This window comes from Schistocerca piceifrons, chromosome 5, assembly GCF_021461385.2.
Source record: "Schistocerca piceifrons isolate TAMUIC-IGC-003096 chromosome 5, iqSchPice1.1, whole genome shotgun sequence".
NCBI lineage: Eukaryota > Metazoa > Arthropoda > Insecta > Orthoptera > Acrididae > Schistocerca > Schistocerca piceifrons.
Window position 1 is genome coordinate 163,572,591 of NC_060142.1, and position 17,375 is coordinate 163,589,965.

The 17,375-nt window shown below is 38.0% G+C and overlaps 1 protein-coding gene across 2 annotated transcripts in view; it reads left to right on the top strand.

The window, feature by feature from the left end:
* LOC124797949 (F-box/WD repeat-containing protein 5) overlaps nt 1–17,375 on the top strand; it is an 82,113-nt gene that overhangs the window by 48,589 nt on the left and 16,149 nt on the right. For both annotated transcript variants that reach the window (XM_047261094.1, XM_047261095.1), the window contains exons 4-7: nt 4,095–4,272; nt 14,443–14,881; nt 14,994–15,163; nt 16,455–16,848. In XM_047261094.1, the coding sequence (XP_047117050.1) occupies nt 4,095–4,272; nt 14,443–14,881; nt 14,994–15,163; nt 16,455–16,848 (1,181 nt within the window). The remainder of the gene's footprint in view (nt 1–4,094; nt 4,273–14,442; nt 14,882–14,993; nt 15,164–16,454; nt 16,849–17,375) is intronic.

Sequence of the window (17,375 nt, forward strand, 5' to 3'; positions counted from 1 at the left end):
AGGTTTTTCAACAGAAAATGCGATATATGCTTTCACCAATCAAATTTTGAATGATCTGGATAACCGAACACCACCCATTGGGATTTTTTGTGATCTCTCAAAGGCTTTTGATTGTGTAAATCATGAAATTATGCTAGACAAGCTCAAGTATTGTGGCGTGAGTGGGCCAGTGTACAAATGGTTTAATTCGTACCTGACTGGAAGAGTGCAGAAAGTTGAAATAAGCAGTTCTCGTAATATGCAAAGATCAGCACATTCCTCAATCTGGGGAACTATCAAGAATGGGGTTCCACAAGGGTCGGTCTTGGGTCCTTTGTTGTTCTTAATATATATTAATGACTTGCCATTTTATTTTCATGAAGAGGCAAAGTTAGTTCTCTTTGCTGATGATAGAAGTATAGTAATCACACCTGACAAACAAGAATTAACTGATGAAATTGTCAATACTGTCTTTCAGAAAATTACTAAGTGGTTCCTTGTAAACGGACTCTCACTGAATGCTGATAAGACACAGTACATACAGTTCCGTACAGTAAATGTTATGACGCCATTAATAAATATAGACCTTAATCAGAAGCATATAGCTACGGTAGAATATTCAAAAATTTTAGGTGTGTCCATTGATGAGAGATTAAACTGGAAGAAACACGTTGATGATCTGCTGAAATGTTTGAGTTCAGCTACTTATGCAATAAGGGTCATTGCAAATTTTGGTGATAAACATCTTAGTAAATTAGCTTACTACGCCTATTTTCACTCATTGCTTGCATATGGCATCATATTTTGGGGTAATTCATCACTGAGGAATAAAGTATTTATTGCACAAAAGCGTGTAATCAGAATAATAGCTGGAGTCCACCCAAGATCATCCTGCAGACATTTATTTAAGGATCTAGGGATATTCACAGTAGCTTCTCAGTATATGTACTCTCTTATGAAATTTGTTATTAACAACCAAACCCAATTCAAAAGTAATCGCAGTGTGCATAACTACAATACTAGGAGAAAGGATGATCTTCACTATTCAAGATTAAATCTAACTTTGGCACAGAAAGGGGTGAATTATACTGCCACTAAAGTCTTTGGTCACTTACCAAATAGTATCAAAAGTCTGACAGATAACCAACAAGTGTTTAAAAAGAAATTAAAAGAATTTCTGAATGACAACTCCTTCTACTCCATAGAGGAATTTTTAGATACAAATTAAGGAAAAAAAAAATAAAATAAAAAAGTTGTTATATTAACTTAATTATGTTGTTAAATTAACTTAATTATGGCATGTATTTGAAAATTTGACTCATTCCACATCATTACGAAATATCGTATTCATGATCCATGGAACTAGTATTAATCTAATCTAATCTAATCAATGTTTTGAAGTACAGTTGAATACTACTAGTCTGGAAGGATCACCGCCCTGCCATAGTGTTCAGCGTGAGCCAGTTTTCAATGCTTGAACTCCATTGTCGCAAAATGTCATGTTCCTTGATCATGACAGTTTTGAGTCCAAACAAATTTAAGCGGTCTTCTATGAGGATGAACAAGATTGTCACCACAAAAGGAGGCATCAACATGAATTCTGTGGGAGGTGATCTCAATGGTGATATAAAAATTAAGCCAGAGCCATTATCAAAGTATGAACCATTATACACCTTTGAAACGGACGGGCTTCCAGTTACTGCAGGCCAAGAATTCTATCTTGAGGATAACTTATCATGTGATGAAGACAATAATTCAAGTTACATCTACTCAACAGTCAGGTATAGATTCATCACCGTGATGCTAACTTAATTTCAAATGCAACAGTGATCAGTGTCAATGTTGCATTACATGATCCAGATCATTAAGAGTGGTTTGAGAAAATTGGTATCCTGGAACATGGCAGAAAGGCCAACAAATGAAAGGGTAATTGACTGTTGGACTGTTTGGAAGAATAACTACAGAGGTGAATGATCTTTGCTGAGGAAAAAAGCAAGAATAGTTGCAAGAGGATTCAGCCAACAGTCTGAAGTTGACTTTTTGGAAACATTCTTCTCCAATTGCAAGAACTGAATCATTTAGATTACTTATGGCTCTGTCAGTCAGATTTGACTTTCATGTCTCACAGTTGGATGTCGCCATTGCATTTCTCAGTGGTGAAATTGTTACAGAAATATTCATGGAACGATTGAACTCACTTTTCAAATTTTTACAAAAGATGAAAGACATGGAGGAAATCATATAGTCAAGAGGGCAAGTGACATGTTCCATACATCGAAATCCACTAATAAAGTATTTACATTTAGAAAAGCCATTTATGGACTGCTCCAAGTTGGTCAACAGTGATATGCCAATTTGAATGCAACCTTAACATCAACTGGATTGCCACCCACAAGTTCAGATCCATGGGTCTTTGTAGCCAGAGTAAAAAACATCCAGTCTTTCTACTCATTTATGTAAACAACATTATAATCACTTCAGCAGACACAAAAAGGGCAAAATAAATAAAGGATGAGTTATCAACCAGCTTTGATGTTAAGTAACTTGATGCGATAAGGTACTGTCTGGGCATAGAAGTAAATCAGTCTGTTGACAAAATTATATTATGTCAAAGTGGCTGTATCCAAAAAGTTTTACACCAAATGGATAACTGCAAGACATTAAGGACTCCATTGGCAACTGCTAGAAAGTTGGATGCAAGAGCTACGAATACAGAAGATGGTACTTACTATCCATTCAGAGAACTGGTTGGGGCATTGAAACACATCACTACCAATACTCGACCTTATTTATGATATGCAGTCAGTAATCTGAGCCAGTACAACAACGGCCATGATTTTATTCACTGGCAAGCATCTAAGCAAATCCTTGGATATCTTAAAAGAAATATAGACAAGAAACTGATCTACATCAAGGATAAAGGAGGAATCTTCTGTTTTGCAGAGACTGACTGGGGAAGTTCCAGTGCTGATAGGAAGTCATATACAGGCTACAGCTTCACCTTATCTGGATCAGCACTCTCAGGATGTTTATGCAAGCAGAAAATTGTTGATATTTCATAAACTGAAGCTGAACACATGAGCCTCAAGGAAGCAGCAAAGAAAATGCTTCATCTGTCAACATTCATGATAAAGCCAGGTACAGGAAAATAATCAAACATCACTTGGTTCAGTGACAGTCAGCTGCAAACTTAACACACAACCCAGTTTTTTCACTCAAAGATGAAGCATTTTCATATAAAATATCACTTCTTATGTCAAGCTCTTTAAGAGTATCTACTGAAACTGGAATATCAGCCAACTGAAGTTATGATGGCAGACGTGCTGATGAAGGCTCTTCCTGCAGAAAAGCACGAGAATTTGTTGAAGGACTTGGACTTCAGTACTAGAACCACAAACTTAAGACTCAGTTCTTAATTTATAACTGCCTGTAAAAATTGAGGGGCATGGTGAGATTCATCATGCAGTGAGTTGGAAATAAAGTTGTTTGATAATTATGTGTCATGCCTGCATTGTCAAACCACATCACAACAAACGGTAACTTCAGATATTTCTCCGATGATGCAGCTATCTGTAATGAAATACTGTCTCAGAAAAGGTGTACAGATATCCAAGTAGATTGTGATAAGATTTCGAAGTAGTGCAAGGAGTAGCAACTTGTTTTAAATGTTCAGAATGTAAAATTGTGGAATTAACAAAATACAGAAAAGTAATGTTGTATGATTACAATATCAGTGAGTCACAATTGGAATTGGTTAACTCATATAAATAATTGGGAGTAATAATTTGGAGGGCTATTAAGTGGAATGCTCATATAGGCCCAGTCGTAGGTAAACCAGGTAGCAAACTCTGTGTCATTGGGAGAACACTGGGAAAATGCAATCAGTCTGCACAGCAGATTGCTTACTAAATAATTGTGTGAGCCATCCTGGAATATTGATAAAGTGTGTGGGACACTTACAATTTAGTATTAACAGTATGTTGTGCACATCTCCCACACTTGTTTAAATGGTGTATAGTTACAGAAGCAGACTTACTTTTTCCCTGTTTTAATAGTTCTACATATTTTCTACAGATGTTTTTGCTGCAGCATTTTAAGTGTTTTGTTGCTTTTAGGTTTGGACCTCATCTTGCCCTGCCAAAATAAAGTACTACCATGACATGAAATTATTTTGTTGGAAATATACACAATATTCCCAATTTAATGCCTCTGACACACTCCTCTTGGTGTCTGGTGTTCATTTTGGTTCTCCTCATAGCACATCTGGTGAAATTGCTGTTTTCAGCCTTCAAGGTAAGAAATGTTATGTTATTCATTTTAGTGTCTTAAGTATGTAGTATGGCCACAGGAAATCTACAAACCTACCAACACATGCTACTATTATTGGCTAACGTGAATGGTGCTTATCAATTCAGCAATTGTTAAATAAGGAACTGAGTATAAAGTTGATAAATGCACTCCATTTAGTACTGTGAACTTCACTGTGAAAGAGAGCCTTGCAGAATGTGGACTGAGTCACACTACACAGTAACAGAAAAAACAGCTCTCAGAAACACTTGAGGAAGGAATATTAAATACAAGCTGAAAATAAACATCATACAGATTTTATAGGAAAAACGGTTTCACAGAAAAAGGCAGTGGCTTTCCAGTTTGATTCTGATGCAACAAAACACACACACACACACACACACACACACACACACACACACACACACACACACACACACACACAGAGAGAGAGAGAGAGAGAGAGAGAGAGAGAGAGAGAGAGAGAGAGAGCTGAACATTGGGAAAATCAAGGATGAAGACAATGTTGATCATGTTTTTCAATGTTAGTGACATCATTCACAAAGAATATGTGCCTCCAGGTAGAACAGTAAATAAAGAACAATAACAGGAATTGTTGAAATATTTGGTAGTTCACATCCAGTGAATTTGCCTAGGCCTCTGCTGTCCCCCCATGCTCTGCCTCCCCCCTCCCAATGCCACTGCACAACATCCCAGCTCATTGTCAGGGTAATGACTTGCAAGCATCAGTGTTGCATGTGTAATTTAAAACTCTACCAGCATGCAGATTGTTCCATAAAATTTCAGGTAAACTGCCAGATGCCTGCAACTTACTGCCATAATATTTTGGTGCAGAGTCTTCTGGCTATCTGTAGGTGCATATTGTTCAAAATGCACAGAGCTTATGTATCCAGTTGGCAATGCACATGCGTCGCATGAGGCATGCACTGCTTAAACAGATGCACTTTAGCTGCAAGTGTGTGCTCTGCACCACCAAACTGATTGCATTGTATGTTAAAAATACCATGATTCCAGCTGTGCAGCATACAAAATTATTCTGTGGCAGGATTGACTGCAGAATTTAACTGAAAGCCACTGCCTCAATTAATAAGGAACTCATAGTTGTATTTCCACTGACTCATTGTTGGTGAACTCCAAAAGATCGATGTATGGGACACAGTTTTTGTTTCATTGTATTTTATCAAATGACCAGTCAAAATACAAAGTTCAGCAGCAGTGGACTTATTGGCTTGGAGGAGGCAAATATGCTGCTGGTGTTTTACAATGCAATCGGGCATAGTGAGCTTCAAGTGCCGTATGTAATATTTGCCGCATTCACACTTAATTCTGTAAACAACTGCCTTGTGCAACCCTGAGTCATCTTTAACAGATCCCAATAGCTTCAAGATTTTGGAAGGAAAACGAAATATTACTTTAATTTTGTGTCCTCTTAATATTCTACCTATTTTCACTGAAACATTTGCAATATGTACGCAGTAGATACACAGCAGTTTTGAAGGCCCCATCCTCTTCCTTGTTCTGTCATTTGTATGTCTGTCTTGCTGTCTGTATTTATCAGAATGGTATGAGCTCAGTGGCTTAAGATTTTTAGAATGCCTATCATTTATGTCAGATGTTAGCGAGTAGTAGCTTGTAAGTGTCTGCGTGTATCACCAAAAGACTTTAGTTGAGGTGAGTGCTCAATCCTCAAAATCTTTAAAAAAAAATTGACCACCAGAGGAGACAAAGGACACAATGGTGACACCACCAGATTGTTGAAACACTGATTATTAAATAAAAAGTACATTGGAGGGAGGGGAGAGGGGGGGGGGGGGGTTGGGGCGTGTGAACAATGCTGTAATGTCAGTCCCAAATGTAGTGCCAATGAGATGCAGTGAGTCCACTAGAGGCACATTTGTAAAAAGCAAAACATCATCAGAGCTGACCAAGTCATTGCTTTTCAGCTTAAGTGATTGATGTCTGCTAATAAAATTGCTAGAACTGTTTGTGATGGGCACATTTGTGTACAATGGGTTTGAGTAAAGTCATTATGTCATAGGTGGCCACTCCAATATTGCTCATTAAAGGATATGAAGGCATCATGCCTTCTTTGCGGATATTGAGCTTTCCGTACAGCCTAGTTCGAACTGAACTATTTGACCTCAGGCTCTTAATGACCTTCTGTGGTAGAGAAGTGTTAGATAGAAGTTCTGCTCCCATCACTTGGTTAATAGGACCATTATTTTTCTTATGATATGGTGAGCCACTCAATAAAAACACATTGATGTTATTACTATAATCCTTCTGTGGCAAAAGCACGGTAGCGTTACCTTCATCCAACCCGAGTACGTCACCTTGTAAATCAGGAGAGGGTGACCCGCCCTTAGGCTAGATGTTGCTCTTCAGTTGTATGCTTCTCGTCAACACATGGCAAGACTTCTGACAAATTTCCTCTGCTAAAATGGAATGCCGTGTGGCTAGGGCCCGTCGGTTAGACCGTTCGCCAGGTGCAAGTCTTTCGAGTTGACGCCACTTCGGCGACTCGCATGTCGATGGGGATGAAATGATGATGGTAAGGATAACACAACACCCAGTCCCTGAGCAGAGAAAATCTCCGATCCAGCCAGGAATCGAACCTGGGCCACTAGGTATGACATTCTGTCACGCAGACCACTCAGCTACCAGGGGTGGACATTTCCTCTTGCTGCAACTTTCAAGGCAGCACACAGCCTGTCTGGTGGGACTGACAAGTCCACTAGTGTCAGTAAAACAGATGTAGGAGCAAAATTAAAACCTCTTGCCAACAAGGATGCAGTCTTGTCATCTATAGATTTCCCCATCAAGTTGATAATATGTTGTCGAACAGGAACTTCTTGTGGCATCTGTGTCCAAATTCAGCCAGTCTCTGCAGTCTGCCTTGTTATAGCCTTGTTGTGAATCCAGTTCACTTTGGCCCACATCACAGCATCCGGCCTATCCCAAGACGACAACTTCTAAATGCAGATGCCACTGTCCAGTAGAAATGATGGACATTCTAAAGATCATTATGCACTGAACCTATACAGTCTCAGATGCCGATAAAGTGCAAAAGGACCTGGTAGATCTGCAAACCGTGTTTCTGAACAATGGATATTCATCTCAGCAAGTACAGAGAATGCTACAGATGTACAAATGACAGAACAAGGAAGAGAATGATGCCTTCAGAATAATGCTTATCTACCATACATTGGAAATGTTTTAGCAAAAATAGGCAGAATATTGGGAAGACATAAAATTAAAGTATTATTCCATCATCCTTCCAAAACCTCAACACTATTGGGATCTGTTAAAGACAACTTACATTTGTGTGAGGCAGATGTTTGTAGGATTCCGTGCAAATTCAGCAGATCTTATATAAGGCAAACAGTGCACGTCATGCAGGGTTGCATTGTAGAACATCAGCGGCCTCCAAGCCAATAGGTCCACTATTGCCGAACACTGTATTTCGACTGGTCATTTTATAAAACACAATGAAACAAAAATAGTGGCCCACACATCAAACCAGTTGAGTTCCATCATCAATAAATAAGTGGAAATATGACTATTTGAGTCCTTATTAATCAAGACAACGACTTTCAGTTAAATTCTGCATACAGTCCTTTCATAGGAAACTTTGTGATTTGCATAGCTGGCCATGTTCTGCAATTGTACTGTTCAAAGTAAATTAATTTGATATTGATGAAGCAATCTTTTACTATGGAAGGCCCATGCTGCAGCCCACAGACTCGTAGCAGAAGTGCATGTGCTTCATCAACTGGATACACCATGCATGTTTTGGTGGGGGTCTTGAAATATGTCAGCTCAGTGCATTTTCATCAGTATTCATCTGAAGACAGCCTAAAGATCATGGCAGCAAGTTGCAGGTGTCTGGCAGGTCACCTGAAATGTTATGAAACATCTCATGTTGCATATTCTGATTACTCATCAGATTTGTCCCCCTTCAGACTATTTCCTCTTCCCAGAGTTAAAAATGTACCTCAAAGGCTCAAGGTTTGATCCAGTTGATTGTATCCAGAAGATTATGACCAACAAACTGAAGAAAATTCCAAAAGAAGACTTCTCAGGGTCTGTGAAGAGGCTGTAAACTTCTGCTAAGCACTGTGTCACAGAAAAAGGATCATATCTTGATCAAAGAAAACAACTGTAATGCCTTTGGTTTTGAACTTGTGGACCACAAATTGCATCTAAACCGTAGGCTCTTTCAGATGATGTAGGGTAGGAAACAGTTATGTAACTTACCTGATATGGTTATTCGTCTTAGGTGGTCTCATAATCTGTTGTCTTGAATGACACTCTTGCTATTAATTGGTTGGATCAACATTTATTAAAGATTGTATACTGTGCTGCAGTACATAGTTTTCAATTCCATTTCTTTTTTTAAAATTGCAGAATTTGATCAATTCTAGATTTAAAAATTTTTCAGGGCACAAACTACTTTTCCCAAAACCCTCTTAGTACACATCAGTTCCGTCTGCTCTTCCATCATTCAATAGTGCCTTGGAAACAGTTGTGTAGATGACTGGAAGTAAATGTATGCCTTAGTAATTGTTGATGTATGTCCTGTCTCCCTTCTTATATAGTGGATGGGGTATGGCTTGTTCCCAATCATCTGGTATTCTTCTATTCTCTCAACTATCTTTAATGAGCTCACAAACAGTTTCAGCTGCCTGCATCCCTCCCAGTTTCCTCATCTTGGCTAACATCCTGTATTGTTTTGGCACTGACGTTTTTTAGGTGGCCAATGTATTGTCCAACTTGATACAGTGTCAGTGGTTCTGAATATGTATTTTCCTTTTGGAAGTGTCTGAAAATTAATTGTTGTGTTGGTTCCTCACAATTTAAAGACACTTGAACTATTTTTGTTGTAGCTCACAATTGCTTTTGTTGTTGGTAATCAGTTTGATTGTTGATCTTTGAAGGAAAGGCTCATTGGGTTGTACCCTGTTATTTTTCTTCAAAAATTTTGTATAAGTCCCTAGTGTTCTGTCTGAAATTTGTATCTTTCTTCTAATAGTTCTTTGTCATATTTCCACTTCTCTGTTGTAATAATTTTTGATATTTGTTTTCTTCTCTCAGTGAATGTGTTCAAGTCACACTCTTGTTTGCAGGAGTTCCATTTTTTTCCATGTTGTCTACTCTGCCGCTTCATCACGTATTTTGCCCTGCTGTCTGTTTTTTCTTCTTCTTGGAGGGTGTTCTACTCTTTCACTGCTTCTATCATTGCTTCCCTGATCTCATCCCAATTTCCCATCTTGTTTGTGTGAAGGTTTTTAGCAAATTTGCTCATGTCATCTGACACAAAAGTTTTGTTAATTGTGTAAACTTTTTTAAATTTTGTGGTTTGATCTTTCAGATTGAAATTTTGCTTTTATTTCTGTTAAAAAGTGGACCTAGTCTGTGCCTAGTCCCTCTACATTCATGATTTCTCTCTGTTTTGTTTTGTCATTGCCACATGATCCAGCTGATAAGAGTCTAAATGTGTATTATGAGGAGACCAGGTCTTTCTCCTTGGTAATTTTCTGAAAACAATCACACAATGAAGGCTTCTATAACCGGATATGTTAGCTATTGGTGAGTCTTCCAGGTTGTGTGGTTGTGGTCCACAAAAATTTCCATTCTTCATCTTTTGTCCAGAGCTGCAATAGAGCTCTCAAAGGTGCTCCTGCTTATGGTGAGTTTTGCCAAATGGAAAAGATTGACAGATTTAAGTCAAATCGTCTGCAGAAGATGATGAGCCTTTCTCTTTTGTTTTTGGTGCATTTGTGTATGGTAAAATTTTCTCCTATTTCCTAGTATTTCTGTTCTCTACCATGCTGAGTGGTTGTCTCCTACATGTAGTTTTGTGTGACACTTTTAGTATTTTTTGATGTCTCATTTTCTAATGGCTCCCAAAATTGTTTGACTTTTTCTAGTTTTTTTCTGTTGTCATAGTTTGAAGCTGCATGTGCATTTACACTGAAGAGCCAAAGAAACTAGTACAGCTGCTTATATTGTGTAGGGCCCCTGCGAGCACACAGAAGTGTCACAACACGATATGGCATGGACTTGACTAATGTCTGAAGTAGTGCTGGAAAGAACTGACTCCACAAATCCTGCAGAGCTGTCCATAAATCCATAAGAGTATGAGGGGGGCAGAGATCTCTTCTGAATAGCATGTTGCAAGGCATCCCAGGTATGTTCAATAATGTTCATGTCTGGGGAGTCTGGTGGACAGCGGAAGTGTTTAAACTCAGAAGAGTGTTCCTGAGGCCACTCTATAGCAATTATGGACAAGAGTGGGTGTTGAACTGTCCTGCTGGAATTGCCCAAGTCCGTTGGAACACAATGGAGATGAATGGATGCAGGTGATCAGACAGGATGCCTACGTACATGTCACGTGTCAGAGTTGTAACTAGATGTATCATGAGTCCCATATAACTCCAACTACATTATCCCCACACCATTACAGAACCTCCACCAGCTTGAACAGTCCCCTGCTGACATGCAGGGTCCATGGGTTCATGAGGTTGTCTCCATACCCATACATGTCCATCCGCTTGGTACAATTTGAAATGAGACTCGTCCAATCAGGCAACATGTTTCCACTCAGCAGTCATCAAGAGTACATGAGGGGGCCTATGGCTCCAAAAGCCCATATCAATGATGTTTCATTGAATGGTTCATACGCTGATACTTGTTGATGATGACCAAGCATTGAAATCTGCAGCAATTTGTGGAAGGATTGCACTATTGTCTGTTGAATTATTCTCTTCAGTTGTCGTTGGTCCCCATCTTGCAGGACCTTTTTATGGCCACAGCAGTGTCGGAGATTTGAAGTTTTACCAGATTCCTGACATTCACGATACACTTGTGAAGCAGCCGTAGAGGAAAATCCCCATTTCATTGCTGCCTCAGAGATGCTGTGTCCCATCACTTGTGCACTGACTATAATAGCATGTTCAAACTCGCTTAATTGTTGATAACCTGCCATTGTAGCAGCAGTAACTGATCTAACAACTGTGCCACACACTTATCTTATATAGGCAATGCCGACTGCAGCGCCGTATTCTGCCTGTTTACATATCTCTGTATTTGAATAATCATGCCTGTTCCAGTTTCTTTGGTGCTTTCGTGTGTGATGGTTTGTGTTCAGTTCCGTTTGACTATGAAAGCTGTTCCAAGCATGACTCTCGGTTTATTCTGTATGGACATTTTCACTTTTCAAATCCTGTAGACCAATGTTTCAAATTAGTTCTCATCTCTGTATTTGGGTTGCAGAAGTACTAGTATGAATATATTGTGTATGATTAATACATTTGTCAATTGTTTCCCAGTGTTCAGTAAAGTGGTGATGTTTGGTATACCTGACAGTTTAGATTATTTTTTACGTGATGTTCTAATCCCTCCAGAATTCAATGACCTAGTTGCATCACTGTTCCCAGTGATGAAAGATTGATTAGCTCGAGGAGTACTTTTCAGTTCAATGTTTGCCTCATGCCTTGGTTAAAAGTAAATTAGGAAGAGATGTTTAACCCCTTTGTGAGATGTTATATTTGTTTTCAAATTGTCAGGTGGAGTTCAACAGGCTGCCCAGTGTGGAAACAAATTCCTATTGCAGCCAACCACTTTTGTAACAGATGTTGCTGATTTTTGCAGCTACCATCAACATGTAAATTAGGGATGGGCAACCTTTGGTGACCTGCAGGCCTGATTCACATACTCATTTAAGCTTGCAGATCGTCTTGTCACGTGGTGTGACTGCATTGCTCCTAGCACGTGAAGTCAAAACTGTAGTGCCTGCAACTTCAGTGTTTACTGGCTAATGCACTGACATGAATGGCACCCATTTCCTGACATTTGACAACAATAAATTGTCCCTCAGAATACACATTTTTGAGACTACACTCATATTATCGTCACCTCATCTTCATATGTTTACATTTATTTATGCCTTTTTGTTTATGTTTTGTAGTAACTGTCTTAAAAACTTTCCTTGCAAATTCTACAGTGCCATTAATAAAGAAATAATGTTGTCAACATGTAAATAAAGGTAAACATCTGAAAATGGGAAGCCTGGCATCTTGAGATGTCATCATGGAAAAATAAACACCTATAACGGCAAGTGGTTGTAGCGAATTAATTATAAATTATCTTCAATTTAATAGTTGCAGTGTTCTGATATGTCTGCAATGGACAAGAATTATTTACTAATGTTAATAAGAGACAGAACAGTAAAACAAAATAAAGCAGTGAGGCAGGTAATCCCAGTTGACAAGCAATTAGGAGAAACTTTGCAGTTTTTGGCTACAGGCATATCTTCAGACGCTATTAGCAAGGCCATCATTTCTTCTTTTATTTTAAAAATCTAAATCACTTGAACTTTGCATAGATCAGCTGTACAATATAGAAGCCAAACTGCAAAAAATGTGAACAACATAATGGCGAATTGTCAAATGGGTAATATTCACCCTCACATGCTCAATATGTACTGATAATACTGAGAATATTTTGGTTGGTATCAGTATTGTTCATCAGTATTATAAGTTGTTAGCACTATGAGATGATCGCAACTGCTCAAACCCATGACAGCAGAGCTCGCTAAAACATCTCCAGATTTTGTGGCCAATAAGAAAGCAGTACTCATGTAGTGAGTAGTGTCAAAAATGTGTCCCAGATCCCAGATGGAGTACAGTGCGAGCATCCCTTGCCCCCCCTCCCCCCGGTTCACATAGTATCATAGCATTCTACATTTGATTGATACATAGATACATAGATGTTAACATAATGAAAGACTACTGCTGATTCACTGATACTGGTTAATGACATAAATATGTTGCCAACTGACAGCTAATAACATAGAGATGCCTATGTTGTGAGTGAGTACTACAGACTGACTATAACACAATGTCTGCTTCACGATAATTAAATCAGGACTGCCTTACACTGGCTAACACCATAGGGATGTTGACAATTTAGCCATTAGGCATGAACTGACTGCAGTGTTGTCTTCCACAACTATTTATAAATGTGTGGAAGAATAAAACTCAGAATCTGTTATCATATATCCAGAGTATCAACAGTGACAGGCAGAAGTTGACCTGACAGCAAGTGGGAAGGTTTATACATGCATTGTGTTTCTTGACACATCACTGTTTCTTAATTTTGATTAATGGTTTAGTGGCAACCCTGATGGCAGCCATATTGGTGTTATGTTTTTTTTTTCTGTTTGTGCTGCAAACTGAAATAAACAAACATCACATACAGGTTGCTTTTATTACTCAAACAACAACAACAAAAAATCATCTTAAAAATCAAATGAAGCATTGGACATCAGTGATGGTAAATATAGCCAGAAGAGTTGTACATTTGGGTATGTACTAATGGGGTCTTTGTTATCTGCCAAAAAATAAACGTAATTAGATGTCAAGGGTTTGGAAAACAGTGTATAATATTCAAGGAGTAAGAATCTCTCAGGATCATAGAATAAGGAAATGATAACATGACAGAAATACACTAGTACATAAACAGCAGGTGAGTAGTGCAGTTTTAAAGTTCATATGATGTGTTAGAGGTAAAAATAGGAAGCCAATAAATATTTGTGTAAATAGTAACAAAGAGTTGCAAAATCACACCCAAACTTTTGTTACCTCTTTAACTTTTTGTTTACAAACTGGACGTCTCTCATCTACTTGTACAAGCTGTACTCATTTTACATGATGCGGCAGTCTGTGAACGTTTGAAAAATTTGAGTAATGAGTATTGCTGAGAAATTAGATGAATGCTGTATCTTATTGACTCCAAAGTGAAATGAAAGTTTGTGTCACAAGTTGGGTTGTAAAACTACAATGTATTCATTAAGGGACGGCAGTATTGTAAACTTCATGGTTTGATGGGCTAAAGACTATTCTGTGTTAGAAAATTAACTGATTTGCAATTTTTAAAGATATTTTCATATAGTGCTTGTTCTGTAAACTCTATTCAGTAAGTGTAAAATATTGCTCTGTACTCAGTATGCACGATTAGTATTCCAATACTTGTTGATGCAGGGTATACAAATATGAGTGTAGAGCAGTTTTTGTATAGTAAAATCACATTGCAAGATCCTACTGTGTTGTGAAAGTGTGCAGTTACTATAGGAAAGTGAAATTTACTTTTCAGATGGTTTTGCCCTGCAGTGTAGAGTGAAAAACAGACCATATGACATATTTGGGACATGGTTCAGTGATCAGTATTTATTATCAGGTGATCTTCACTGGCTTGCACACTTAGTCAGTACGTCTGTCCTGTGGTTGAATAAAGCATCCCAAGAAGCAAATTCTGAACATGTTCCAATCACAAGCAAGTTGTATGCATTCTACAACCCCAACTCCAGCTCTATCCGAGCGATAATGGTAGCCAACTGTTTGGCACCTTCACCAACACAGGTTAATAATAGTAACCAACAGTCTCCAATGGATAACATTCAAAAATCACTAAATAATGAAAAAAGAAACCCATATCCATCAACCAGTGAGATGAATGGATCACCACTGTTATACAATGGAAGTCTTGAAGATGATCCACCTGAATCACTAATTCAGGTTTCATCATGTTTACAGTATGTACTATTATACAGTTACTATTTAATACCTGAGTATATTTTCTCTGTATTCAGTGTTGATGTAATTGTTTTTAAAGGTTAGACTATTATGATTAAATAATTCTTTCAGGGCAAATTCCCTTGAAGGTGCCTTTTTAAATTGGCGTCGAAGAAGTGATATTGTTGATTATCCATGTTCCATTCAGTATAATTCAGACTACAGAAGGGTAGAAACACAATGTGGAAGATCTAGCTATGATTGCAGTAATGGTAGTAGAGAATATGGACTTTATGAAAGTGGTGAGTTTTCAGTATTTTGTTACTTACATGGATGGTCATTTCTTTGAAGAAAAGTTACATTTTTAAGAACAGAATGATAAAGAGTTAGTCCTCTGCTATCATTTATTTATATTGAAACTATTTTGTATTAGACCATAACTTATTTGCATTTTTTTTTCATATTTTCATATAAGACACATTCTGTCAGCTCTATTTAGTGAGCGTAAAACATTAGTCTGAATTTCGTATGCATGATTATTATCCCAATTCACTTGTTGATGTGAAATGTACAGATATGAGCTTAGAGCAGTTTTTGTAAATTAAAAACACAATGCAGGTCCAGAAGCTTCACTTTTCTTTTAGCCTTTCATGTTGTAGTAAACAATGAATTTATGAAGCAGAATATTACATTTATACGTTACTTGTCCTATGTGGTGGTAATATTCAAAAACAAATCTGCTTTTTTTGTAATCTAACATGAAGTTAATATTTAAAAAAAAATCTACTCTGAAGTTGCAGGTTCAATGTTGTGAAAGGAAATTAGTGATTGTATATTGGTTTACTAGTAGAACCCACAAAATAACACCACTCATAGCACTTGTTTCATATCTAGTTGTTGGCTTGACCGATAGAGACAGAATAGGGACTTCTGATAATGGAACCAAAAATTTCTGCGCACAGTGCCTTTGGATTTCCCCTCGACACAAGCAGAGATTAAAAAACTGCACGAAGTACCTATTTGCAGCTTGATCCATTATAACAATGTAGTTGATCCCAGATTCCCCCTCCCTCTCCTCTCTCTGTCTACAATATTTTTTACAACACTCATTTTATTCATAAATATCAGTCTTGATTGCACATTACTGCACAATTCACAGTGATTGATGTTTGCTTACTGCCATCATCGGATCATTAGGAGTATTCTGAAAAGAATATCAACATCGCTTAATTTGTACATGACGGTACACGAGCAATCCACACTATGAGACATGATTGCATGCTTGTTTATAGACTTTATTTGCAATTGTTACAATGTCATTTACCTCCAGGCAACCTTCAGTAACTAAAAAACCCAAGTCGTACCATTTTGGATTTCATATTATATTTTTAAACGATAAATGTTGTATGTTGTAAAAATAGATTTATTGGCCAGAGGGTAGAAAGGGTAGACCACATCCAAACTGATCATAACAAAACAACAATGTTTTGTGATTACCATTCCTTGGATTATAAAATCTTCCATTGTACGAAAGTGCAAATCATTTTGTATCACTTTTCATTCTCAACTGTAAGTTTCTTTTTGCTGTTACAGACAGGGACACAGTGGATGGAACAGATGAAAATGCTTCCGAAAATTCTGAGGCATCAATGGAAGCAGAGGAATGCATGAGCGAAAGTGATGATTTAGCACAACAACCAGAAAAATATTTAATATTTACTACTGGCTCCAAAACTTATACTCCACATTTAATAGGATTCAAACGTATTACGTCAGTTTCGTTTCCTCAGAAACTGGATCCTGGACCATCGCTGAGAGAACGAATAGCTGCGAGAGCTAGAGAAAAGGAACTCAGGAATGCTGAAGTGCCCATACCAGAACCTAACTGGCTTGACTATAATGAGGTTGCTCACAAATTTGACAAAGTAGACCATGTTATTGATCTTCATGGCCATATTATAGGAATGGGATTATCACCAGATCACAGGTGAGTATTTCATTAACAAACTATGAGTTACTACCATTGTCGCCTTCCATTCAAGTGTTGAAATGGACTGTAACTATTATTTGGAAAAAAGACAACCTTTGGATGTAAATCCAATAACCCTTAAAAGGCCAGGTTCTCATTCCTACGAACAAAAAGTAGGCAAAGGTTGCAAATTTTTTTGAGACAAGGAAAAGACATACAAAGGATCTGTTTGGGAATTATGACTGATCATACTTTTGACTTTATTGTAGAAGAAAAAAATGGCATCTATAATTATCATTTGATCAAGGGTTCTTACTACATTAAATTTATGGAAGCTTTTACATAACTACACTCCCGGAAATGGAAAAAAGAACACATTGACACCGGTGTGTCAGACCCACCATACTTGCTCCGGACACTGCGAGAGGGCTGTACAAGCAATGATCACACGCACGGCACAGCGGACACACCAGGAATCGCGGTGCTGGCCGTCGAATGGCGCTAGCTGCGCAGCATTTGTGCACCACCGCCGTCAGTGTCAGCCA